This window comes from Phallusia mammillata, chromosome 3 (assembly GCF_965637545.1).
Source record: "Phallusia mammillata chromosome 3, kaPhaMamm4.hap1.1, whole genome shotgun sequence".
NCBI lineage: Eukaryota > Metazoa > Chordata > Ascidiacea > Phlebobranchia > Ascidiidae > Phallusia > Phallusia mammillata.
Window position 1 is genome coordinate 12,097,257 of NC_137254.1, and position 27,138 is coordinate 12,124,394.

Genomic DNA, 27,138 nt, shown 5'->3' on the forward strand with positions numbered 1-27,138 from the left:
ACCTTGTGCTCATCCAAACTGCTGTTCTTGATTGTCAGCAAAGTCTTGGAGCTAAAATATGGCTGTTTAAAAGTTTTTTTGTAGTAGGTTCAACATTATTTTGCTTCTATGTTACAAACCATAAATCTAGTAAGCTTACAAATAGCTCATTTAATATACCCTTTTCAGTTTGCAACCAACATGTGTTGAATAAATGTTTTCTGATGTTGTCAATTACCGTAATTTTCCATGTATAATGCGCAAAATTTACTTAATTTATTGTCCTAAAATCTAGGGTGCGCATTATGCATGGGTACAACAAATTTTGAAGAAAATCTGCCTCGAAATAAAACTTTAAATCACACCTTTCTTCTTGTTTGTTGTCAATCGCGCATCACATTTAGCCATCCTGCCCAACACACTTAGTCAGTAAAATTCATAATTGACGACACATCGTTTGATGCGATGGTGCAATCCTTGATGGTGTGTTATTGTCAAATACTGCACACTGCCCATTTAGCGACAACGTAAATGGGGTGATATCATTGCCGATATGCAACGGATCGAACGAAAATTTTGTATATAAGTTTGAATTTAATTATTCTGATTTTTAGGTATTTTAATCTGATACATATTAAACTTCATTTGTGTTTTAAAAATAAAAATGTTCTCTGCAAGTATTAAGATCGGTTCCGCTTGAACGCGACCAGTAAGATCTCGTTTGCTGTCACGATGTACCCTACACAATTCCTAAACATTTTTCGCTGTCGAGTTTGCGAGCACATGCGCAGTGATACTGACCGGCAGAATAACATCCGGTTGTTTCAAAAGATGATCTTTTTTCTGAAATAATTTTTTGTTTACGGATTTAAGAGTAAAAATTTGGGTGCGTATTATACATGGGTACAGGCTTTTTTCCAGCATCGACATGCCATTTTTAGGGTGCGTATTATACACGGGGGCGCACTATACTTGGAAAATTACGGTATCAAACTACAAACTCTTAACAAAATTCCAATATCTCAAAGAGATACATGTGCATATAAATGCATTTAAGACATCATAGCAGTTAGGGTGGACAAGTTTAACTACCCAAATGAGTTGCCTATTTATGTACTATTTCAGTCAGAATCATGAAATGTTGTTTTTATTCTACCTAATAAGCAATTTTCTGCAAAAACACACCTGCACACCAGTTATCACCAACATTTAAATTCTTGCTAAACAGGACTGAAGGCAACAAATACACCAGCCAAGTTCATACAGATATTCTGTATTTTTGGGTCAGATGATCACCATTATAACAGATGGTGCATTCACAAAATAAAAAACAACAACCTCAAAGTTGTTTAAGTTTAAAATGTGCAGCATATCATGTTACAGGCAGTGTCAGAAATAATTACAAAACATACACAGTGGAAGTAGAACAGTATGCACACAAAAAATATTTAATCTGATTCCAATCCCCCTGTAGTGTATTTGTTGTCAAAAAAGGCTGAATTGTAATCTTGCAGTGTCATAAAGCTTGAGGGTTTGGGAGGAGACTGAAACATTCTAGTGGAATTTTACCAGAGACAATAAAGGTTGCTTATTGGAGAAACATAAACCCTATTATGTCTGAAATGTTTGGAAACAAATTTATGATAAATGAAAAATAGAATTGCAAAATTTCATAATATCACCATGGCAAGATAATAAAGACCCAAACCAAATGCACTCAATTGAGAGAAAAAAGGCAAATAATTGAAATATTATTTTAGTTTTTGTGATTTTAATTAAAACGTTATTCCACATGTTCGTCAGACTTTCCTGAAGTTTGATAACAGTCAAAAACAGCAGTTTGGATTAGCACAAGGTAATGTCACAGAAAGAATTACATCATCTTGTGTGAAGGAAGTAGCCATCTTGTTGGATTCATGTCTAAAATACTTAAAAAGGCACGCAAACTACTTATATTGCATAATAAAACATTTATTTCCACTTTAACTTAACAACGTATATCTAGTACACCTACACTAATACACATCACAGTCAATCTACGCATATTTATAGGTTATTACACACACGAATACGTGCGTCCTATTAATCTACAAATCATATCTGCAAAAATCGCTATACAAAATGCATTTTTGGGGCTTCCTTTTCAGCCGCCATTACGCTTCAACCGTGACGGCCAGTAGCGCAATCCAGGGTTTATAGAGATCAGTGGATATAACAAAGCAACGGACCTGGTCCTGCGTGGCAGGATTGTTTTTTTACGAGCACGTGGCCGAGTTGTCCGGTGTACTGGAGGCTCCAGGGGACTACTTAAATGAAAACATAAGGACTTTGATGCAATCCAAGATTGGAGATCCGAAACTGCACTGATGCATTTTTGTTTTTAAAGCAAAGCATTGGTGAAGATGAAGACTTGTAGTTCATGACCAGCCTGTATTGTTTTGTATGTTTTATTGCTAAGAATTGAAAGTAAACATGTTTTCAAAGTAACACAATGCCATGGTGTGATATGTGAAGACACGAGGTATTCGGAAGCACATGTGGTTTAGCATTAGTACCATGGAGTATAAAAGGAATGGTTGTAATACTATAACACTTTTCAGCATAGGTAACAAAAATCTGCAAATAAACAGGCAAATGAATTCTGGACAAAAGAACAATATTACTACAATGATAACTTAAACCAATGCAGGCACAGTTATCTTAAAATTAAAAATGGAACTTGAATGAAATATGCAATTGTAAGTGTAACAATAAAAACCCCTTACAAACTTTCTAACCCTGTCAACTGACAATATATATTAAACTGATGGCTTTCAATAAATGGGTCAATTGCCTTGGTGGCTAAATTTCCAGTGCAAAGCAAAACTGTCCCCTTTTTAGTTGTAAGAGATTGTGAAACGATTTCTGGGTCAGTAAAAACTTGTTGTCCTCCCTGAATATCCGTAAGCAGAAGTTGTCGGTTGCTGATAAGGAACTGAAATGTGCCAAACAAAGGGCTTTTTTTGGCAAACCTCAGTCTCCTCAGACCCACAAACTGTGCCATCATTTGAAAGATATTTGTGAAATGTTGAGTTTATATCTGTCTATTTATTATTCCAAGATAAATTTTGTTGTAAGCTGGTATGTAACCATATTCATCAGCACATTTTTCAGTACCAACTTTTCCCAACTGGGCAGCAAAATTGGCGGCCAGGGTGTGCATTTGCACAATTTTTCTTGTATGTTCTTCAGGGCCTTGTTTTGTTTTGGAAATCAGCTCAAAAGTTTCAGGGAGATATCGCTTAACCACCCAAACACCGGGAAAATCTTTAGATGAAGATCTTGCCTTGAATGCTCTGCAGAAACCACCCTCTCCAAACTTCTCTTCCTCTATTTTGAAGTCAACGCTGGTTTTACAGCCCCACATCATCTCATCAATTTTGAATTGGGAGATCATTATATTAGTAGAGAAAGACTGCAAACCGGAGTTTCATTTGTGTTTGATAGAGCACCTTCTCTATTCTTTGACATGAAACGAATATGAATAACTTTTAAATTTGGTATTAGTTCACACAACTGGCAGGAAGGCCCCAGCTCACCAGCGAGTACATCACCATATGTTTAAGGGAAAAGTGTAAGCTACATGCTTGTTTAATGTTTTCCAAAGAAACACTTTCAAAGTTATAGGGTACAAATTCACGAGCACCGACTTTGGAATATTTTTGAGATTTGCCGGAAACTTCCGAACTACATCTTTGCACTGTCAAATACTTTTTGTCCAAGATATCTGAATTAATCTTGCCCCTTTGTCTGGTTTACTTGTTCTTTTATCTTTCATTTGCATTTGAAATTTTTCCAGGTTTCTGTCATTTTTTAATCTTCAGTACAAAGTTGCTGCATATATAAAATAAGCAATAGCGCTTACTGGGCTTTGCAATTTACCGTTATTGTTTTATTTTTAGATATTCAGTATGTTTTACAAAACAACAACAAACGTAGGCGTACAGTTCCCAAATGCTACAGGTTCTTAATTCTTATACACAAACATATACTTCACTCATACCTGACTGTTCCCCCGCGAATACGTTACTCAGCCGTGATCAAAATATGACGTCACATTTGGCACTGGCACTCATGGGCCACGGCGGAAAAACTCACTTTCATTTTTTCGCAACTGGCACTTGACACGCCTCGGCCACGGCGAAACAACGAACTTTGTTTTCAATCTCGTTTTTATTTTGATTTGCGTTTTCATTTTGATTTGCGTTTTCATTTCAGTTTTTGTTTTGACTTGCGTTTTGTATTTTTAAACCCCTTTTTAATTTTTTTTTGTGTTTTAAGGATAAGTGAAAAGAGAAAGCGGAAACAAACAGAATCAAGGGGAGCTAAAGAAATGAGGCATAAACGAAGTAGGCTCACAGCTCCAGACAAAAGCATGGAAAAGTATATGCAATCTCCCGCAGTGTTCCTGCGGGACTGCTTAGGCTCAACAGTTCAGCAAAATAACGATGCAATAAAGAGAAATTTGCGTCAATTAACAAAAGGTTTTTGCGAGCACGAACAATCCGGTTTAGCTCGGCGCTGTTGTGCAATAAAGTTTTCTTTAACGTCAGATGACTTGGTGGATGTAAAAAGGAGCAAAACTTGGCTTGGCGATAATCGTATAGACTCAGCAATGAACATTCTTTCTGAGCAGTTGCAAAGTTGTTTGGCGTATCTAGGTCCCACTGTTATGATTTACGATAGTGTGGTGGTAACACAACATACAAGATAGAAGAACAACTCCCCATTTCACAACTTATTACCTGTAACAACAAAAATATCAACTGTGTTTCCCCCAATGTATCTCGACAGAGAGCAGGATCCGAAACCTTCGGTCCGTTCGGGATAGCATTTGCTGCTGCGATTTGCACCGTTATGCAACCTGAAGACGCGGTGTTCGAGGATGCGAGTTTGCGCGAGATGATTGGAAAGTGGCTGGAAACAGTAAAGCTTCTCCGAACGAAATAATTTCTGATTCGGCAATTACAAATCGCATCAGGGATTCTTTTGAAATTCCAGTTTACTGCAAGTGTAGGTTACCTGACAACAAGCAGTTTTATACTAAATGCGACAGATGTAATGAATGGTGCCACCCTGGCTAAAAGATGTAGTTTGGTACTGTGACAAATGCAGTGTGCAAAACGTTTAAACAAAATTTACACGAGGGGGCTGCAGCATCCCCTAGATATTTTTACCTAATATTCCTACCACAATATTAGAGATAATTATATTCCTTAAGTATAATTTCCACCTTTATCGGCATTTTTTTCCTATTTTTAAAAAAATTATTGCACTAATATGTTATCTATGGTGGAGCTGCAGCTCCAGTTTCGTGACGTTCTCAGTTGTGCGCATGCGCACTTAGAAAAGCTACATGCCGGGCAAAACAGGCGAAAGGTGCTGTGGCTCGCGCAGCCCCTCCCGTAACGTAGCGCTAGTCAGTAAGCTCCAAAGCCAAACCTGTGTACTACATTGTTAAGTTCGGCAATGAGTAGTACAGTTAAAAATTATTTTGCCTTCTTTAATTTATTTGTTTGAAGGTTAGTCGTGACTTTATAGGACGACTGTAAGTGGGTTTCAGTTTTTGCAGTTATTATTGAATTCAATAAGTGTATGTAACACTGAAAAAGAAAAAAAGTCATCTAACACCTTGAAAAGTCACGATTAACCTTTATAATAAATAACTGAATTAAAAAGTTTTAAGAAAATATGGGATAAAACATCTGCTGCTACAATGCCATGCAGGAATAAGCACCAACAAGAAATACTCAGTTTTAGTTCTTTAATGCTACTAAAGAAAAGTTTGTGTATCTATTTGCAGAGTATGATTTGTGACAAACCTTTTATATGACTAAATTTTTAAGCTTTGATTTTTTAGATGGTTCGATGAAATTAATTGTTTTGTGAAATGCCCAATTCAACATGCAAGTGATGGATATAAATTTTGCAAAAGTTTGTTGACAAAGTACAGTTGTGGAAGGTAGTATAGCAGCAGTCCTTGTTTAAACTGATGACAACTCCAGTATTCCAATCAGCCACAAAAAAAACCTTTAAACAGTTTTAAAGTTTAAACCTTGGTAGAGGAGAAGCGTGCTGGAGAATATGAGTACTTACGTGCAGCACTGACACAAAGTGGACTGATTTTCACTTCAAACAATTACATTGAATTGCTTAGGCAGTTACTTAAAGAGATTACATTCAATATGGTTGTTTTCATACTATTACACAAGACAACTTTGAGGTATTCTTTAGAAATTTGGAATGCTACTCTGTTCATAATTCCTGAAAAATGTAACAGTGTTAGGCATAATTGATACATTAGATATATTTTTTCCTTTACATTACCTCTAAGACCCTTAGATTGTTTGTTTACATAAGCACATTTTTCTAAACAACTTTTTGGTAAATGCAAGCGATAACACATCAACAAAATGATTCACAATATGACATATTGTTGTGCAGAAATTTGAAGAATCTTCATCTGACATGTCAGCAAATGCCTTGTTAGCAACCGTAACAACAACGGCTTTAAATAAATATGCTGTACAAAGAATTTAAAAACATCTCAAGGAACAGCCATAAGATTTTTTCATTATCTTAATTACAGAGCCATGTAAATATGAATTACACATGCAATCAACCACTACTAGCATTTCTGGAAACTTTACTATAGCTTTTCTAATTAAATAGCTTCCAATATACTCTAAAATGTCAATTTCAAATGCCTTTATCTAGCCATGAGAAGGTACTCTTGGCAGTTCTTATTTAGAGATAGTGTGCTGTAAAAGAGTCAACAAGCACTTTGTATTGCCACTGGTTTAGAAACGCCTTCCAAAAATACTTTTGTGCATCATTGCACAGAAACGAAAATTTTGCAACAATTTTCTCTGACTGTAACTGTTACGTCGTTTTCGCCAACTGTTGTGAACATAACTTTGCCCAGCAAAACGTATAACAATTTGTCCTGTTTCATTGCGTGACAATTAATGTTCTAATGCGTGACGTCAATTGCCTGTGTACGGTGTATGTTGCAATCATTTTAACTTGCCTCGTGGTGTACGTTTGTGAACTGCTGACAGGCATAATTTGAATTGAAGCCATCAATCTAAACTTTGATACCTTTATTTAGCAGCTAGAAAGTATAAATAAATTGCTGAGTTTGATAAAGCTGCATTTGTGAATCATTTTGCTGGTAAGTTTGGCTTTGGACTGTAATGTGAAGTTTTGTTCTAAAACTGTAAATGTTTGGTTGTTTGTGCAGGATTTGTTCGGCCTTTAAAGCATCATTAAATACCAAAACCCCTGTGGCCAAACAGTCGGTATGTTTACTTGTTGTGTTTCGAGTGCGATTTGTGCTTTATACGTTTTCGTTTTCATTCGCAGAAAAACCGGAATTGACCATACCATTAAAACGAATTGTCGTTCCTTTATGGTGTCCGCGTTTTTTATTGAGCCACATTGTGTGACGTTTGCGTGAAAACAGGGGAACACGCGACAGAAAACGTTACAGTAACATCAGTTGCTCATCGACTTAAACTCAAAGTTAGGACGTTCGCGATTCCAGTTAGGTTTTCGTGGACAAAAGGCATCTAATAACCTCCTCTGGCAAATTTAATTGATTCTCCATGGTTTACAGTAGCTAATTTGCACTAAATTCAAAGAAATTCCTGATTTTTGGCGACGTTGCTGCACAGTTTAATGTAAGCCAAGAAGTTGTATCCCGTGCTATCCAAGCGTGACGACGCAAAACGTCATAAAAGAACAAACACTAGTTGACCTTCCTGGTTATAGAGTTCTTTGATGAAATCTGGTCAGTTGTTACTGTAGTTCAAATTGAAATTTCCTGAAATGGCTTAAAAAAGTCATTTTCTGTATTCTGTAGATCAGCGGTTCCCAACCTGTGGGTCGCGACCCCAACTGGGGTCGCCTAAGGCAGGGCTAAAACATGTGGCCCGCAAAGTAACTTTTATAAGTTATTGTTTTTTACTCATACGAAATAGCCTGTCAGACCAATGAGTTTAGATGATACAGTCGTTGTCTATTAGTGGTATATGCAACGTTTCAGTAGGATGATCGAAATAGCCCGCCTTCATAATCAACAATTGCGATTGTTGCGTCATTGCATACCATTGTTTTCGCACAAAGCAATAAAGTACAGTTGGTTCTTTTACAATGTGCCACAGTATATCTGTATACAGAATGACAGTAATGAACTTTTAAATCTTAGAACTTTTGTTGTTGTTATCATCTTACATTGTCACAATGTTTTAATAGTGCGGCCCTAGACCCACTTCAAGTTTGTTTTTGGCCCTCAAGGTTGTTTGAGTTTGACACATCTCCCAACTTGTTTTAGGCCAAGGACCGCTAACCCCACTCAAATAAATACAGTAAATTTTAATTTAGAGCCTACTAATTTCTGACCTTGGGGTCACCGCAACTTGGCAAATGTTATCATGGGGTGACGGCACCAGAAAGGTTGGGAACCGCTGCTGTAGATGAACTGGATGGCTGCATTAGACTATACAATCCACTTTGTAGGCCTATACATGCAAATATCCACACCACAGCTAGTGTAATCTGGCTGAAGGGCGTGTTTTAGTACTGTGTGCTGTGGCAGAAAAAAACATTTAAATCTGCAGTCATTGAATAACTTTCATTTGATCTAAATAAATTAGAATCTGATTGACAATATCTACAGTTTCCAAGGAATGAAATAAAAAATTTCGGTTGTCAAGGTGATTGGTTGAGTTGAGTTTATTTCGCTTGGTGAAAGACAACGTAGTGACGACACCATTGCACCAAAACAATCACCAAGCCGGAAATAGCTGCGCAACGTTAAAACGATATGAAGCGCAAAAAAGTGTCGGGCACAATTGGTGGATAGTGGTACAACGCGCTGCAGCTACATAGTATTATAAGGCTATGGTGGGTGATGCATACAGGTGTCGGTGTTGGAGTTGCATAGCATCCATAAAAAACATTGATATGCAACTACTTAACACCACAGCATTGATGTAACCGCTGCCCAGGTGTTGGTGAAGGAAACTGATTACCATAAGCGAAGTTTCCTAGAGTCTTGGAACATCCATTCATACGCCAACTCAATGAACGAACAGAAACTATCGACACCACCGAGCTTGTTTTATCACTGCGTTGGTTCAAGCTTGCAGCCGCGCGATCCTCTTATCGCTGTTTTTTTGTGTATGTTTTGCATTTTATCGCTTTATTGGAATTTTGTCCTGCACGATATGTCATTATCCTGGTGAAGGCGTTCTGTAGATTGTTACAATAAAACTGCTGGATGGGCAATGCCCGGAAGATTAGGAAACAAGTAAAGAATTTCCAGTTTCAAAAATTTGTACGTACTGGTTTCTAGTTTCTACCTTGTCAGCAGCACACTTGTTTAACGTTTGTTAAGTTTTTCTTCTATGACCCACACACGGCTCCGTATTGTAATACGATAGTCGTCGCGCATTATGATTTTCCTTGTTTTCGCTAAATACAAATTTGTTTCTTATCTGCAAACTATGAAAATTTCGCCGGAATTTTACAAACCTATGAATGTATTTCACGACAGCTCTTGTGGTAATTTTACCAAAACAAAAACAGTTGGCTGGTAACTGACGCCCTGCCGTAGTGTAGAATGATTGCAGTGTTTCTTAACCAGTGTGTCTTGAGAAATTAACAAGCTTGTCGCAAAATTATTGTCATGAAGAATGCACCTACTACTGAATATTTCAAGGCTTATTGACAAAAACAAGGACCTCATTTTATTTATTTAATTGTTACCAAAATTACCGTCATCTATCACACTACATTTAAAAATATTTGTAAACTTTTTAGCAAGTGAAGAGTAATCTAAAAAATGGCTTGTGGTAACAATTGTCCTGTTTGCTTGTTTTCAACCACTGTCTTCTTTTGTATGACTTACAAAAGCTCGCTGTTAATATACGCATGACAACAGTTCATATCAAAATGTCGCATGGTCACGGATAACATTTTGGTCAAAGAAGGGTAACAAGCTATTTGTCAAAACAATATCGATTGTCAGCTCAGAAAACGCAGATTAATGTACATTTGTTTCTGCTATAAAAACCAGAGCCACCGTATTGACGTGCCTGGTCACTTCTGCTCTAACCAATCAGACCCCTCTGCCGCGTCACAGTCGAGTTGTGTTATTTAACGTGATTACCCTTTTTAGGCTTTTAATTTTTTTTGCTAACGTTGGTTGAGATTAATGTGGTCCAGTACGTATTAATCAAGGGTGACACTAAAACGCTGAATGGGCGGGACGTCGCGGAAACCGCTCAATATCGGGTAAATTGCTGACGGTTAGTGCTATTAGGGTTAGGTTGAGGTTTTATAATAGTATATGAATCAAAATATGTTCCTGCCTAAAACTTATTCAACTATTTCCTGACATTAGGCAAAAATGCTATGGCGGGACGTTTCGGGCGCGGAATGTAGTGTTCGGCGAAATTTTTAATGATTTTCTATTATAAAACCTTATCCCAACCTTAATTGCTCTAACCGTCAGCAATTTAACCGATATTTAGCGGTTTTCACGACATTCCGCCCGTCCCGCCCATTCAGCGTTTTAGTGTCACCCTTAATCAAGACATGCGCTTACATTGACGGTAAGGTAAACCTTGACGTTAAGAAGGTACACATGCACCATAGTGTTTAAATATTTTGCGAGTCGTTATAAATAGTTTATGGGCGATATCAGTAGTTTTCTTGTGTTTCTAGGTATAACTTCCGAACTTGTTGTTCTTCACTTTCGCTGAAATGTAAGCTGGCTATAAAAAGAAACATGCCTCGTCTGCATTATTGAAATTTTGTAGCAGGGAGTTGAACCGCTTGTCGTATGGGTTCTGGTTCGGGTTGACTTCGTTTTGTTTTTGAGGTCCGGTTCGTTAGATTTTGAAAATGTGTATTTTCGGGTTGAGCTTTTGTTCGGGAAAATTATCCTGTCCAAATCGGTTTGCGGATTTTAAGCCGGTTTAGATATTAATTCGTTTAAATTAATTCTTCCCGTGATCTAACTGGCGTTATTAAACTTTCACGGTGTATTGGTATTTTTGATGCGCCCCATAACTGTCAGATGTAAGAGGAAATATGAGGGGAAGATTCTGATCTTTTCCAATAATTAGGGTAGAGTCTGTAATCTATTTGTTTGTTTATCTTCTACCACCTCAAAACGGTTTTCCACTTTTTCGATTTTAGGGGTGATACTGTGATTATCTGTAATTAAATCTCCGACTTTCAAACCCTCCACATCCTTGTCGCAAATCGATTTTACTTTATCTTACTGGGTCCTAGTTGTTCGCCACTGGTAACAAGCCGGTTTCAAATTTTACAACTCCCAGCAATTTTTTACAGGATGTGGATTATCTCTGCTCATTTGGAAAAATACGTTATAGTTGTCTCTGATTTCTGAGAACACCAAAGTAATCACACACCTGCTGTTTATGAGTAGGTAGTTTGTAAAACCGATTCCAGAGAACACTTCCTCCTAAGTAATCACACACCTGCTGTTCATGAGTAGGTAGTTTGGTTGTAGCCACACCTGTTTTATCTCTAATTTTAGATTTTAATGCCAGTGATAAAGGAAGCAGTTCAATTAGGAGATTTCTTTGTTGGCATGATTTGTTTTTAGAAAAACCGTTAAAGACAGTAAAAAAATTCATAAACTATTTTACTAGGCATTTCCATCTCACTAGCAAACTTTGTAAACCAAGCTACATTGGCTGTAGCTTTCTCGATTTGGGATCATGTCAAATGCGTGTTTAATACAGTGTGCTTTCCAACATATGTGGGCAGCATTCGTGCCTGTCTTGTAATCACCACGTGTGCTCGCTAAACGGCCTCTTTATAAGAGCGTCTTATGACCGAGAGGTCATTACAAGGACTGCACGAGATGTGCGTGATATGTGGTTGATGTTTACTTGAGGGTAAATACGAATAAAGAAAGAAAAAAGGCCCAGGCACGTCAGTATAGTGGCTCTGATTACACTAACGTTTCGGCGTTACGTATAATTGTTATAATTTATGAAAAATGTGATGACACGCGGCGCATTTTGGGCTATAGTGTGCACGTGCACAACATAAGTAAGGGGCATAAAGAACTGCTCCGACATTAAGTTGTAAGAGATATAAAGTTAAGATGCTTGTTGTTAACGCTCAAACCTCCTACAATAATGGCTCATTGTCCAGTTTGAAAACGGCATATCGTTTTGCACTTTTTCTGTGCGATATAAGAAAGTTACCATTGCGTTGTCACTGTGAAAAGAGGAATGCTTTGTGGATTATGTGCTGAGCTGTTTAACAACAATCAGTAAACGTACAAAAATCTATAAACATAGCATAAAAACACGAAACTGTGTAAAGATGCAACTTGAGCTATTTCGGTTGTAAACATGCGAGTAGTCGAAAAAGTATGTGTAGTTACAAATTTGTGTTTTTAAAAACCTGCGATTCAATGTTTTGCGCGAAACCAATATCTATGTATTATCGATTAGAAACAGAAATTATCAAAGATTCATCTTTACAGTCGGATGCTTGTGTCGTTACGTTTTCATTAGATCGAGTAGCTTTATCATACTTCCTTGCGACAAAAGCCTGATAAGTTTAGAATTATATGAGTTTCTTTGCGCCATTGTTTTTGAGATAACCTTGAAAAGATTAGAAGCGTGGTAAGTCTTTTTTTGTTGATCTAACGCTGAGCTGTACAAAGTAGTGGCTTTAAACAGGGCGACTACAGTTTCACGGACCACAATAAAATTTTCGCAGTAGAAAAAACATTAGTCGTAGTTGTCAGGACTTAATTCTTTCCGTTGTTATCATAGTTGTTTAAAATGTGTTAGTCGAATGCCCCCATTATATTATTAGCCAGAATCGTGGTAATTGTATTTTGTCATGTTTAAGCTGGATTTTCAATGATATCTTCTGGTTTCGATTCTTTGCACCTTTAGCGAAAAAGCGTAGTATGGATGTGGCCACGAAAAAAATTACCTAATACCTTACAAAATGTTTTTGTTTAGGGGGCGACCCGTGATTTACCTTACATTTATATCTGCACTAGTTCATCAGTAAGCCATGAAGAAAGACGGTTTGGTTTCAAGCCAACTTCATGCAAATGTTCCGAGAAAAATGTGTTCTGAAAACATAAGACATCCTTGGAAAAAGTCGCTGAAACGACCTTACAAATGTGAGTTATGCGAAAAATCCTTCAGGCGCAAATTTCACCTCTCACGTCACGTGATGACTCACACTGGAGAGAAACCCTATATTTGCACTGTGTGCGAAAAAGAGTTTACTCGAGTTGGTAATTTGAGAAGACACATCTTGATTCACACTGGAGAGAAACAGCATCAATGTGATGTTTGTGAAAAAGGGTTTAGTCGACTTGGAGGTTTGAAAAGACACATGATGATTCACACTGGAGAGAAACCACATCGATGTGATGTTTGTAACAAACAGTTTAGTCTAGCTGAACATTTGAAAAGGCACATGTTCACTCACACTGGAGAGAAACCACATCGATGTGATGTTTGTGAAAAAGTGTTTAGACAATTTGAACATTTGAAATCACACATGTTAACTCATAGTGTAAAATAATACCATCCATAATATGTTTGCAAACCTAATAATAGGTGTGTTAAAACAACGCATGTCAACTTGCCATTAAAGACAAACAAACCACCAATGCTAGTCTTGAATTTCGCTGAAGTAGAATGTAAAGACACAAAATAATACTCATTAATGTGATGTTTGTAACAAACGCTTAGCCTTCCTAAAGACATATGATCAGTACAAACCGACCTACTAAATATTGCCGGGTGAATTTTGGTAAAAACGTTATGAGTTGTGTTAGCTATTATACTTACCACTCAAATGCTCCGGCGTTTGATATATGTTTTGGAATGATTGCATGAGCAACGTGCGAGCAAAACTTACATCCTACCCCTCTTCAGCTCCTAAATAAAAAAATCTGCAAGCAGAACGAGCTGCGTTAGATACAGTAGTTGGCAGGACTACAAAGGCCTTTGTTGCGGATACTGAAACCAATAAAATTCAGTAAAGTTAGACTTACGGTTTTAGTTGATTTTTGCAGATGTAAGCACCCCGGTAATGAATGTTTCATTCTGGTGATGTACTTGAGGGAATATTCCGCCACATGTTAAAGCACTCATTTTCTTGCTTGAGCTGTAAACAGTATACAAATGCAGTCAGTTAAGAAAACATAATAAAATAATTAGTTCCGTCTAATTGCTGTTGTTAAAATAAAAGCACTAGGATCGTTTTAGCACAAACGAATGAGCAGTTAAGATTGGTAATGTGGTAAGCTGGTTGAAGGTCGTACTACTACAGAAACCGCTGTAGATGTGGTTGCATGCAGGTAGAGGCGTATAAAAATTAAATTAGTACGTTCAGCGAATATGGCGCTTTGAATAAACAGTGCCTTTTGCCTTTAATCAACGAGTCAGTATCACCCTCGGTATGTCGGCTGACAGACATATCCGGGCAAACCATCTTGATTGCGGACGGTCGACTGATGTGTGAATTAAACCTGCTGTCAAAATCGTCTCGACGACTATTGGTTTGAAATAGTCAATGAACTGTAGGTGGATAGCTTCGTATTTGAGTACAGGGTCCGTCAAGGTCACGCCGGGTTCGCCAATTTATGTAGGGGTTGGTCTAGTTGACGTCGTACTTACTACCACTACAGAAGTATCTTTCGCTGTAATAAGTCCCTGGCTGTATGAGCTACTGCTTATCTGAGCTTATTCCAATAAAGGAGACGGCGTTTTAACCTTAAACTCAACAACAAACAGTTCAGTTTAAACTAGTGATGCACCGAACCCGCCTAAAAAGGTTCGGGCCGAAACCGAATATTGGGCCATGAGGCCGAATAATTTCGGCCGAATCACGCCGAACCAAAAAACCCCTTTCTTATGGACGTTTTCAACTGAACCTTGTGTTGTTGATGCGAGTAAACTCAATTATGACAAACCAAAATCGTTTTCACAATGCGAAACCTTTACTAAACTTGTAATATTTTGCAAACAACGTGACTGGTTCTTTTTTAGATACCACACACAATTAATTTATGATGTTTCGTATGGGCGAAGATGAAACTTTAGGCACTAATTCCATGCAATCAAAAAGTTCGGTTTCGGCCGAATTTTCAAAAAAGTTCGGGCCGAAACCGAAACATTAGAAAACAGCGTATTCGGCCGAAATGTTTCGGCCAACCGAAACTTCGGTGCATCACTAGTTTAAAGTACTGTTTTTCAACCTTTTTTCTTGTATCGCCCTCTATTTAGGACAACAATCAAAACAATTTTCAGGTACAAAATCAATGCGATAATTGCAAGTCCAATCGTTAAGGTACGAAGGTCAATTGTACCATTTTCTTTCTCTAAAATACAGATATATGAATTTAGTTTTTTACACTTCAGCTGAACGGACTAATACTTCTTTTCAAAAATACTGGCCTGTCACGAAACATTGTTGAATATCATATGCATTTTCCAAAGTTATTTGTTTTGCAGGGTTTTGTAACAGATCATGAATTTGGGCTTGTAAATGACATATTCTACAGATATACATTTCTATCATACTAGTCTTTAGGTGCTTTCTCGATTACTGTAAACTTGCTACTGTTCTTTCACCCTTTTTTGAATCATCCCAGCAACGTTTTGGTCCTTCTCCACAAATAAAATGTAATCGGTATTTCTGAGGAATAAACAATGTTTTGTGAATAAACACACCTGAACTCAAGCAAATTAACTTGTAACTACTGAGGCTCTAACCTGGATGCATAATGTGTTATTATTGGTGGACTACTTTGAAATGCCTTGCATGGGCTGGTCTGTATTTGCTTGACTGCATGTCTTGTTTCGTTTTCCTGGTCAATACATTGTATCCCCTTACAGATATTCAAATTTTCCACAAACATCAAAAGCTGATGAACCGTGTTTTCTTTAACTTCAAGACTGACTTTTCCTGGCCATCCAAAAATGATGAACATCAATTTGCTTATTTTCATTAACTTAAACTGAATGCTCTTCCTGGTCATATTGACTTGATTTAGATATGTGTATTTCGGAATCCGACACATTTGTAACCTTCCAGGAGTTTGATGTGGCATCGTACTGCTTTGCTGCACTAACAAATGTTGCAAATGTTTTGTATAAACATTTTTCTGCAAAAACTCGGTGTTTTGGTGGTTTACGATCAACTGCAGTACAGGAATGTAATTTTTTCGGCATCTGAAAGATTGGGATTGCCCCTGCCCTTAACACCTTTCGCTTCTTGGCTGTAAAAGATGTTAGGTCGGTCACCTGATTGTCTAAAATTATGCAATACAGCTCTATAAACTCCTTGTACCTAGTTATAACAGACTTACCTTGCACAAAATCCTCTTTAGCAAAGTGTTTGTCACATATTTTGACACAGTCTCGTAAAAACAAATCATGAATATCACGATCAGCTCGCAGTGACAAAGAAAATTCCAACTTTTTAGCCCAGTCCTTTTTATCAGATGGACAAAACCTTTTCGCTGGTACGCTATACAAAGGGTTCGGGCGTTTTCCAGCACACCCCGGAATGCAACAATGCTTTGACATTATTAAAATACGAATAATCAAAGATCTCTAAAATGTTTACCCGAGCACAATTTGCAAAAAAACACGAAAATAGGCACACTTACCCGAGGTTGTCCTGGTATTGCACTACCTCCAGGCACGCCCCATTGAAAACACACATGTTGACTCACACTAAACAAAATTCGCCCCAATATTAGTTTGTGAGTTTGGATAATCAATCAAACTTTGAAAGCCATACAATGAATGTTCTGTGCCAAACGTGTTAGGATTGATACCCAAAACCTTGGGAAAACGTTTTGGTCAGAAATACTGTCAGTTGCGTGTTATTCGCCCCGAGTTATAGTAACACGTTGTCACTTGAGTACATTCGCGTTTGCTGACTGACTTAATGAGACAGGCACTGAGGGTAAGTTTCAACCACACTAAGACCAGAGAAGTTTATACCTACATCACGTCGCATTTGTGTGTATACATTAATATACCTTGTTTAAGATTTTAGTTGTCTTCAGTCAACCTGCGTTATTGTTGCACAACTGCTTTGGGTGGTTGGGATTCATTTTTTTGTTTGCGCACTACTTTCCTGATGTCTAGCAGAATACAGACCACGTTGAGCCGAATCCGCGTTTCAAACGGGCCTAGACTTTTTTGCACACACACACGGTTCTAGAGGGTTTATCGTTGGACAATCAACAAATTATTGCTTTCATACTCCCAACGAAATCACCATCTTAAATCTTCTCAACATCATTCGTGTCACAAACATGTTGCTTACAGATGTCGTATACAAAAACACACCACAAACTGAAAAATTAGTCATTAGGGTTAGATGGCCAGCTTAAGACATCAAACAATAATTTAAAACAGTCAAAAGCGAACAAGATGACCCACATCAATCGCAGACTCAAAATCTTGCACTAAATTAAAACTTTTCACGAGGCCTGCTTGAGAACCAGACTTTAAAAAGAGTCACAGTCCCCTTTTTCATTCTAACACGGTAGTTAGTGAGCTGGTTCAAAAGCCACAACGAGAAAAGATGAATGTTTCGTTTTCAAAAAAAGACAGCTTAGGTAGAACTTAGATGCGGAAGTCATCATGCAAAGAAGCAGACACATGAACATTTGAAAAGGCACAGGTTGATTCACACTAAATGAAAAGGAAACAGACGGAGTTACAAGGTTTGGATTTGTAAATGGCATTACGCTTTACCCTGGCCAATACTTCCATCGATAGCTGGCTAGATTGGCATAAATAAATACACTATAACAACCAAATGCCATTACAACTTAAATCAGGTCAATAATTGTTCGTACAATTTCTAGTCCAAGGTGTTACACAAACATAACATTATGAAATGCTACAAGACTAAGTATTTGGTTTGCCAGTCGAAAGCTTCAGTTTTTTTTTACTCATTGCTCATATCTACCTAACCGTGACGCCTTTAAGGCCTTACTAAATTCTTATGGTACCCTAATTTTATTTTTTCTACCATATTCTCCGTTTAACCTTTTTTCTTTTTATTAGTTCGTACGTGTAAAACAAACACCAAATTCAATATAATATATATAACACAACATATTTACAGTTTGCACAAGCACAGCACTTTTTTATTTTAAATTTGCTGTGCCATTTCGTCTAAGTTGATTCCCGCCTCTGCCATGATTTTCATCAGTATGTCGTCTGATGCGTTAGCTGACTTTTCAACTTTTGTGACACTTTCGGATTCGCAAAGGCACTGGGCATCACAGGCTCTATGAACACATCTTCTTCCGTAAGCTTGCCATTGTGCAGGCATCACCATGTTCTCTAAGAGGCTTCGTTCTTCTCCATGTCTTCTAGTTGTTTTTTATTACTTTTGCTGATAAATCCTTATTTACTTTGTCTTAGTGGATCACATTCATCCCCCGAATTTGTTTAGGAAGAGGGCACTTGCTTTTTTCTTTTTCTGCGGTGTCTGTGCTTCGTTATGGCTTTTTGGATTTGCTCTTTATATCCTCTCTTGGGATTTCGTCTGTTACTGATTTCTTTTTGACACCCTGTTTCGGGCGTCTGACATTCTTCATCCCAATAGGCTTCTAGAAACCTTCTTTTCATCGGTTGTAATTCTTCTAAGCTAGCCATTTTTATGATTGGGTTCCGTGTGTTGGTTGTGAGAAATATGCAAGTGGCTTTATTATCTTGCCTGTCTCCATGGGTCTTTTCACTCCAGTTTGAATGATACATGAACTTTACGCTTGCTGTCAATGCGTCATTATTAAAGAAAGCATTTCCAGCGTCCTCTATTTTTAACAGCTTGTGTTTGTGACGAAGGGCCATCTGTCCAACTCCTTGTCGAGTGATCGGTTCGAAGAAAGTTTTTGCCCAACAAGTAACAACGAACAAGTTTGGTCGCAAAAATTACTGCTAAGAGCTCTTCAAGTGTAGCGGAGTAATGTCTTTCCGCTTTGGCTCCGGTATGCTACCACGTGCACCTTTCCTTTGATCACCTGTCCAAGAACACAACCAACAGCATTATCGGAGGCATCGGTATCTAACACAAACCGCTTTGTAAAATCTGGATAACACGGCACGGGAGCTGTGGTAAGCGCTAGTTTTAATGATGAAAACGCTTGTTGACATTGATCAGTCCATATAAAACGGCAGCCTTTTTCGGTTAATTTATGTACGGAAGCAGCAATAGATGCATAGCCTTTTCCAAACTTGCGATAGTAGGATGTTAAAACTACAAATTGACGCACATGTTTGACTCTCCTCGGGATCGGATCGGGATCACATAAAATACCTTGCTTTGAGAAAATGTGACCGAGGAATCGCACTTCATCTTTAAAGAGGTCGCATTTCGAAGGTTTGAGGGTTAACCCAGCTTTGATCAACCTTACGCATATGTTCGTCGAAGCTACTGGCGCAAATAATGATATCATCTAGATATGCCAGCGCACCCTGCCATTCAATGTTCGTCGTATACGCATGACCGCTGTAGCGAGTGTTTTTTTCCGCATTATCAAAGTGGCTTGCTTGTAGTTTGTGGTTGCAAAAATCTGTCAATATTGAAGGGACATGCTTATAGAAAGCATTCGTTTCATAAAAGATGCAAATTTACTTGCAACATTGACTTTTTTGAAAATTGTAATGGCACTTCATCATTTTTACCCTAATCATTTGGGAACATTCAGTTTAGTACACTTCAAAATTTGGGTAACAATATAATTTAGGTACATTCTGCATTAGTACCACTTGAACCCAAATTATTTGGGTAAATGCGGTTTGGTATAAAAGTTTGCGTAGCAATCAAAATTTGGGCATTTATTTGACCTACTTTACGCTGTAGACCCAAAACAGTGCATTTTTGCAAACTCAACTTTTTCCTACTGTCTCAACCCAATTTGGTTTGCAGTGTTGATGTGGAATTTGCATTACTAAGTTGCACACATACACTTTATAGGTGGGGAGAAAAGGAAAGTCCCCAGGTCAGTTCGGGGGCTAGGTACAATATTGTACCACCAGCAAGGATGGCAAAATCCTGTATGTATGTGATCTTTGGAATAAACGCGTGCAGGTCATTGACGACAACCAATGTGAGTAGTTGGAAGTTTGAAACACTGAAGGTTACAAACTCAAACCCGACAATTAGTAATTGTTGGTGTAAAGAAAGAAATAATTCAACCACAAGTTATAATCTCGGTCTCGCATTCTCGCTTTGCAGAAGTTCCTTTCCGACCACTATGGAAGGATTTAACTTCCAAGCGCAAGGTGCATAAGTGTTTAGGGATGGGGACTTATGTATTAATTGCGTTGGTTTTAACGGACTTCTAGGATTGGGATTTTTACTCCCGAAGGTCGAAAAATAAGCAGTTTCGAACAGGTAGAATTAACACTTGATTAGTCGTTATAGTGGTACTGTAAAATCGGCCATTCGCTTACGCAACTACGAGACACAAAAAGCACATAACATCACTTGTCAGTCAATATTTGTCAGAACGCGTTAACTGGTGGTAAAATGTATGGAAACGACGACCGGGTACTGTGTGCAGTTCACCGCACAATAGTTGGTCCGAGAACCCAGTGTGGAGCTGTGTGTCGCCCGAATTTATTAACTAAAAAAAATTCATGGGCTGTTCATTTCCACCTCTCCCGATGGGAACAGATAGGAAAAAAGGTGTTATCAAGAATCTCCAAAGCCTGGGGATAAGCGTCAGTTATATAGCGGCGGTAAAAGATATGGCGGCATACACCCGTTATATGTTCAAAAGCACTCCGGAGATACCGCAACAACTAGTGGACTTAGTAAAGAACGAACAAACAAGTCAGGATACCTAAAATCTCGGTGGGCGGAAGTAGCAGAAAGGGTGGCCAAGAGATTCGATGGGAAACCGTCATTGAATGTGTTTAAAGAGGCATTAACGTGCTTACAACACGTGATTTGAAACAACACATGTTGATGCACACTAAGGAGAAACCTCATCGATGTGATGTCTGCAAAAAAAGCTTTAAACGAGGTGGATATTTAAAAATACACATGTTGACACACACCGATGTGAAATTTGTGAGAAACGATTTCGTCAACATGGACATTTGAAACGACACATCTTGACTCACACCAAAGAAAAACCTTTTAGATGTGATGTTTGTAAAAAAGGATTTAGCCAAAGAACTGGTTTAAGGAGACATATGTTGTTGATTCATACCAACGAAAAACCTCACCATTGTCACATTTGCGAGAAAAGGTTCGGTCTCAGTGGACATTTAAAATCACACATGTTGATACACACTACGCAGAAACCTCGTCGATGTGATGTGTGTAAGAAAAGGTTTAAACGAGGTGGAGATTTAAAAACACACACGTTGACACACACCAAAGTGAAAGCACATGGATGCGAAATTTGTGAGAAACGATTTCGTCAACATGGACATTTGAAATCTCACATGTTGATTCACACCACAGAAAAACCTTATAGATGTGATGTTTGTGAAAAAATGTTTCATACCGGTCGTCTTTTGAAAATTCACATGATGATCCACAATGATGAGATAGGGCATCAATGTGATTTTTGTGACAAAAATTATTACCAAGTAGGAAGTTTAAAACAGCATATGTTAACTCACACCAATGAGAAACCTCATCGATGTAACGTTTGTGAAAAAATATTTACTCAAAGTGGAAGTTTGAAAAAGCACATGTTGATTCACACAGAAGAGAAACCCCATCAATGTCATATTTGTGAAAAAAGATTTATCCAACGTGGAACTTTGAAAAGTCATATGTTGACTCACACAAATGAGAAACCTTATCAATGTTATGTTTGTGAAAAAAGGTTTACTCAAAGTGGGAATTTGAAAAGGCATATGTTGAGTCACGAATCAGAAAACCTTATCAATGTCATATTTGTGTAAAAAGATTTTCCCGGGGTGATTATTTGAAAACGCACAAAACAACACACCGATGCGATGTTCGTTAAATAATAATACTTTAATACAGTGGTTCTTAACTTTTTCATAACGGCCGAACCCCTACGATATTCTTCAGCCTTTGGTCGAACCCCAAAGTTACATCCTAGGCTTTTAACCCATTTTGTTTGATGGGTCATAATTAGTTTTTGTTTAAACGTAGTGGCAACATTTACTGTTGGTCATTTTGTTAAATTCTGACATAATAGTACAAACTTGTTTCATGATTGCTTTAATTCAGGCAATTTTTAGTTTTACCAAAATGAAGCAATATATAAAGTTTTTGCTGCCAACAAAATTCGTTGTATAACAAAGTATTGCTCATCCAGCAGTTTTTATTATAAATAATCGACGTTTCGACGTCCTGACGCCATCATCAGGATAATGACATAACTTGCAGAACAAAATTCTTATAAAGCGACAAAATGCAAAACACACACACAAAAATAGCGATAAGAAGATCGCGCGGCTGCAAACTCGCACCACGCAATGATAACACAGCTCAGTGCTGTAAAAGCGCCCGATAATTTATCGGCATTAGAACATCTGTTTTAACGTTTCATTGTGTTGGCGCGTGAATGGATGTTCCAAGACTCTAGGAAACTGCGCTTGTGATAATCAGTTTCCTTCACCAACACCTGTGCAGCAGAAAAATTAATGCTGTGGTGGTGAGTAGTTGCATGGTTTGCCAACGCTGATTTCTTGGCATCATTCTTGCCCACATCCCTTTCGTGCTCCTTCCGGCGCGTATTAAGACTTCTGCCCGTCTCACCGATGTAAATTTCGTCACACTCTCCGCACGGTATAGCATAAACCACACCCCTTGTCGCAGTAGCATCTAGCGGGTCTTTTGGGTACGACAGAATCTGACGTAGGGTGTTTGCTGGTTTGACCCCAACCGATACACCGAAATCGGTCAACATACGACGGATTATATCTGTCAACCCTGGTATATAGGGTAAGGTGACGAAGGCACGTTCTTTGTACTGGATCTGTTTCCGTGTAACCTTTTTATTATCACGGAGAATCCAGTTCGGGTAGCCATTTAACCGCAAGGCCTCATTTACCCTGTGCAATTCCGATTGGAGCAATGTAGGGTCTGTCGTCAAGCGAACGGCCTGGTCTTTAAGTGCTTTGACAACAGCCCTTTTTTGGTATAATGGATGATGGGATTTAAAGTGTAAATAGCGTGTGGTACTGGTCGGCTTGTGGTATACACGCGTGGAAAGTTTACCATCCGCCGCTTTCAAAATTTCCACATCTAGAAACGGAAGACTGTTGTTGCTTTCCAATTCCATAGTAAATGCAATTCCTCGTTGCACATTGTTTAAATGTCGCAGAAACTCTGTTACCTGGTGTTTATGAATGATACAGAATGTGTCATCTACATACCGTCGCCAAAACCGTGGTGGTGTGGTGAAAGTTTGCAAGGCACGTTCCTCCACAGACTCTATGACCATGTTGGCAACGGCCACTGACACAGGAGAGCCCCATGGCCGTGCCATACATTTGCTTGTAAAAGGAACCTCTGAATCTGAAGTATGTTTGTTCCAAACAAATCTCAAGCCCCCTATGTATATCTTCATGAGTCCATGTGGTCCTGTCTTTAAGGCTGTAATCATCGAGTAAACGCGACTCCGTTATCTCCAATGCTAGATCGATTGGTACGTTGGTAAACAACGAAGTAACATCAAATGAAACCAACGTTTCGTCTTCACACAATGATTGTTGCGCATTCAAATCTTTCACAAACTCTGCAGAATTTCTGACGGTAAATTCCGTGTTTCCGACCAACGGTGCTAAAAGTCGCGCTAGATATTTGGCTAGGTTGTAAGTGGGGCTTCCAATAAACGACACAATTGGACGTAGAGGTACATTCTTCTTGTGGACTTTCGGCAATCCATATAACCTTGGAGCAGAACCATCTGTGCTGTGCAGGTGGTGAAACATCGCATCGGAGATGCATTTCTTCTCCTTGTGCAAAGCACTAACAAACTTGTTAAGAACTAGTTCCGTTCTTCGGGTCGGGTCACGTGGCAGTTTCTTGTACGTGCTTGAGTCGTGCAAAAGCTCTTGAATTTTGTCGTCATAAACCTTGCGGTCCAAAATAACAGTACTATTACCTTTGTCAGCGGGTAGAATAGTAATGTCGTCATTGGCTTTGAGATCTGTGACTGCACGACGATCGGATGTCGTAAGATTACAAGTATTGCCCCTGTGACTTTTAATACAATTAACGAGCTTGCTTTGTATTAAAGTTTTAACATGCATCGGCAAAGAATATATACCCTTCTCAACACAGGCCAACATACTTGCCTTCGGAACTGTTTTTGGTGCAACTGCAAAGTTGGTTCCTAGTTGCAGAACCTTTAGCTCCACTTCATTCGGCTGATAGCTGGACAGATTAACGACCCAATTTTTCTTTTGAAGCATTCCGGTTGCATTTATGGCTTCCTTGCGTTTTGGGGCAATCGAACAGAGGTGACGTTCCGTGTTAATCGTGAGTTGATGTTGAAGGGCTTCGTTACCCGATTTAACATACAGTTCAAAGCGACACATGTGATGGTGTGATAGAATTGCGGCTAATCTGCGCAAAAGCTCTTCTGAGAGCTGAGAGCATTCCCTTATCCGATGGTGAGAGAGGCCTATACGCAGTCGAATGAAGGCCATTCCGCATTTCCACATTATCTTTTTACCCGCTGCCGAATTATGAGGCGATCTAAATCGAAGCGACCGCGGCAACACATTGTCACTAAGGCATCTATGGTTGAAAAAAAGGTGCATCTTGTGTCTCACAATGGTACGTCTTAGATCAACGTATTTCCGCAACTGCGAAAGGACGCTGGGTCCGTACAGACCTTTAAATTCGTTGTGTTTCTGCTTACGAACAACGCGAACAATGCTTTTTGTTACGTCAAAAAAAGAAAATACAACTTTAGTGCTGGTGTGCACAACAGTTTTGCTAGGACGGCCGCATCGCAGATTCTTGTTTCTCCAACAGCCGCCATTTACCTGCTTATTTTTGTTTAAAATACTTGGTTTATATCATGTATTTTCAATATAATAGCGCCCAAAAAGCCCAGATTAATTTTTAGCTTGGTGCACAGATTGAGCTGCACAGCGAGGAGATTAGTCTTAAGTGTTTATGATGTCATAATCTATATTGTGATGCTTGTGGTACCTGTTTTGTTCGCATTGTTATTGTTGGCACACAATAGGCGTACAAAAAGTCCAACACATATGGTTATTACGCTGGTAATATTCTTTTTAGTACCACAAAAACTGTTTAGAGCAGTTTAAAACACCCCTTCCTAAGTTTAACCCATAGACACTAAACTTTGACAAAAACGAGCATTTGCATTGTACTTCAAAAATACCTTCGTCGAACCCCTGATTCGGCGAGAAAATTTCTCACAATGAAAATGAATAGTTTAAAATGTATTAAAATTTAAATCATAGTTCTGCATTGCGTATTCGATAATTTAAATAAAAATTAATATTTTGAACGCAAAAATGAACGCCAACGGGAATCCGTACCAACTAAAAAAAATAAGAAATTATTTAAATTATTCACTAGACAAGTAGCAATTTTTGAGTGAGAACTTGCAGTTAAAGCCACATGCATTGTTGATGCTGAATATGTTTTTCAAACAAAATTTACTCCTTGCCAAAGTATGTTTACAACAACATGCACGATTTTGTTTCCTGTGATAAAATATAGGACTAGTTTTTACCCTTTTGTGGATTGTAATGTCCGCGGACTCTAATTTGGAACTGCTCCGGCTTCTTGAAATATTTACTTGATTATAAAGACGGTGTACATAGGGGAGCAGTTTAACTAAAAACAAAATTATTTGTTTTTGTCGGAACGTCTGAGTAATAAAATGTCTGTTTTTGGGTGCCTATTTAAAGTTAGAAGCTTTAGGATTGAGCATGTATTGTATTGTGGAATGCTTATAGTTCTGACCAAGTTTACATAGCAACGGCTCATCGCATTTCGAAGACGCGTGATCAATCAAATGTCCATTGTTCTGCGGTTGCCCAGTTTACTCCCAAATATTTGGACATTAGCCGATTGTACGATGCGTGCCAAAGCGACATTGTTCGTGTAATTTGTGAGTCTTTGTCGTTCTCGCTCTGATACAATTAAATATTTAACTTCAATTGTTATAGTCGTCACATTTAAGCGAGATAAGTTTGTTTCGTATTGGTGGAATACTTGACTGTAACATTTGACCTGCCAGTCAGCCTTGTACGAAAGCGCAACTTTTTCACAGTGCCGATATGTACTCACCCGTGACGTGAATTGTCCACCCGTAACATCCAAATGATTTGCATGTTTTCTGCATTGAGAAAACGACAACAGTCACACAATATTAGTGAAGGCAGATTTAAACAATGGTTCAATGGTGTAAAAATCAGTCTCAACACAAAAAATAGCAGTTTTATGAAAGCGTCCTAAGGTTTGTTTACCTCGAACTATGGTTTACTAGTTCGACTTAACTGTACTACATGTGATCTATTTGTTGGCTTGCGCTGCAAAATAGTTGATAAATTGGCAGCAGACACTTCGTGCCTATTCATAATCCTTTTCGTTCTACTATTCTTACAATGAAAGATTCGCCACACGGGAAGAATCACGTGCACCACACTGGCTGATCGCAAATTTGATATTTGAATTGGATTTTAAAGCATGCTAGAAATGGCTTGAGCAGAAATGGCATTTTTCACCATAACCATTACATGCAGGTTTCAACTCTTCGCTGATCGCTTGCTTTGATTTCAGTCGAGTGAGTCGAATTGCTTCCTGTAATACAGTAACGTGCAAAAGTTGGAGGTCGCAGCTGCACAACTGATTACTCAGTTAAGGAATTTTCAGTAGCGAGGTAAAGCTAGTGGGCAGGTTGATTAATTTCTATTCTGTACGATTTTGGTATGATTGTAACGCAAAGGTTTATTAGTTTACCAATGGTCTGTTGAGGTTTTGTGCGTAAAATAAAGTTTAAAAAAATGAAAAATAAAGCAAGCTAAACGTAAGTGATTACTACATGTGGGTATTTGTTATACGAATATTCGTGAAATT

General features: G+C 38.3%; 3 protein-coding genes and 1 long non-coding RNA gene across 4 annotated transcripts; 2 read left to right on the top strand and 2 right to left on the bottom strand.

Moving 5' to 3' along the window:
- Positions 1-6,640: 6,640 nt before the first annotated feature.
- Positions 6,641-7,428, top strand: LOC145220129 (uncharacterized). Its single transcript, XR_013857998.1, has 2 exons — positions 6,641-7,192; positions 7,262-7,428. It is a non-coding gene; the product is annotated as an uncharacterized LOC145220129 (long non-coding RNA).
- A 4,272-nt stretch (positions 7,429-11,700) lies between these two features.
- LOC145220126 (uncharacterized) lies at positions 11,701-14,271 on the top strand. Its single transcript, XM_080087420.1, has one exon. It carries the CDS (start codon positions 13,099-13,101, stop codon positions 13,618-13,620), a length of 522 nt encoding a protein of 173 aa, XP_079943546.1. The 5' UTR covers positions 11,701-13,098; the 3' UTR covers positions 13,621-14,271.
- An 8,335-nt stretch (positions 14,272-22,606) lies between these two features.
- LOC145219526 (uncharacterized) lies at positions 22,607-23,353 on the bottom strand. The gene has a single exon (XM_080086880.1). The coding sequence runs from the start codon at positions 23,351-23,353 to the stop codon at positions 22,607-22,609; it is 747 nt and encodes a 248-aa protein (XP_079943006.1).
- An 82-nt stretch (positions 23,354-23,435) lies between these two features.
- Positions 23,436-24,740, bottom strand: LOC145219527 (uncharacterized). The gene has a single exon (XM_080086881.1). It carries the CDS (start codon positions 24,738-24,740, stop codon positions 23,436-23,438), a length of 1,305 nt encoding a protein of 434 aa, XP_079943007.1.
- Between the last annotated feature and the right edge of the window lie 2,398 nt (positions 24,741-27,138).

Coding starts and splice junctions, on each gene's coding strand:
- LOC145220126 (XM_080087420.1), top strand. CDS start 13,099: ATGAAGAAAGACGGTTTGGTTTCAAGCCAACTTCATGCAAATGTTCCG.
- LOC145219527 (XM_080086881.1), bottom strand. CDS start 24,740: ATGTGGAAATGCGGAATGGCCTTCATTCGACTGCGTATAGGCCTCTCT.
- LOC145219526 (XM_080086880.1), bottom strand. CDS start 23,353: ATGGAATTGGAAAGCAACAACAGTCTTCCGTTTCTAGATGTGGAAATT.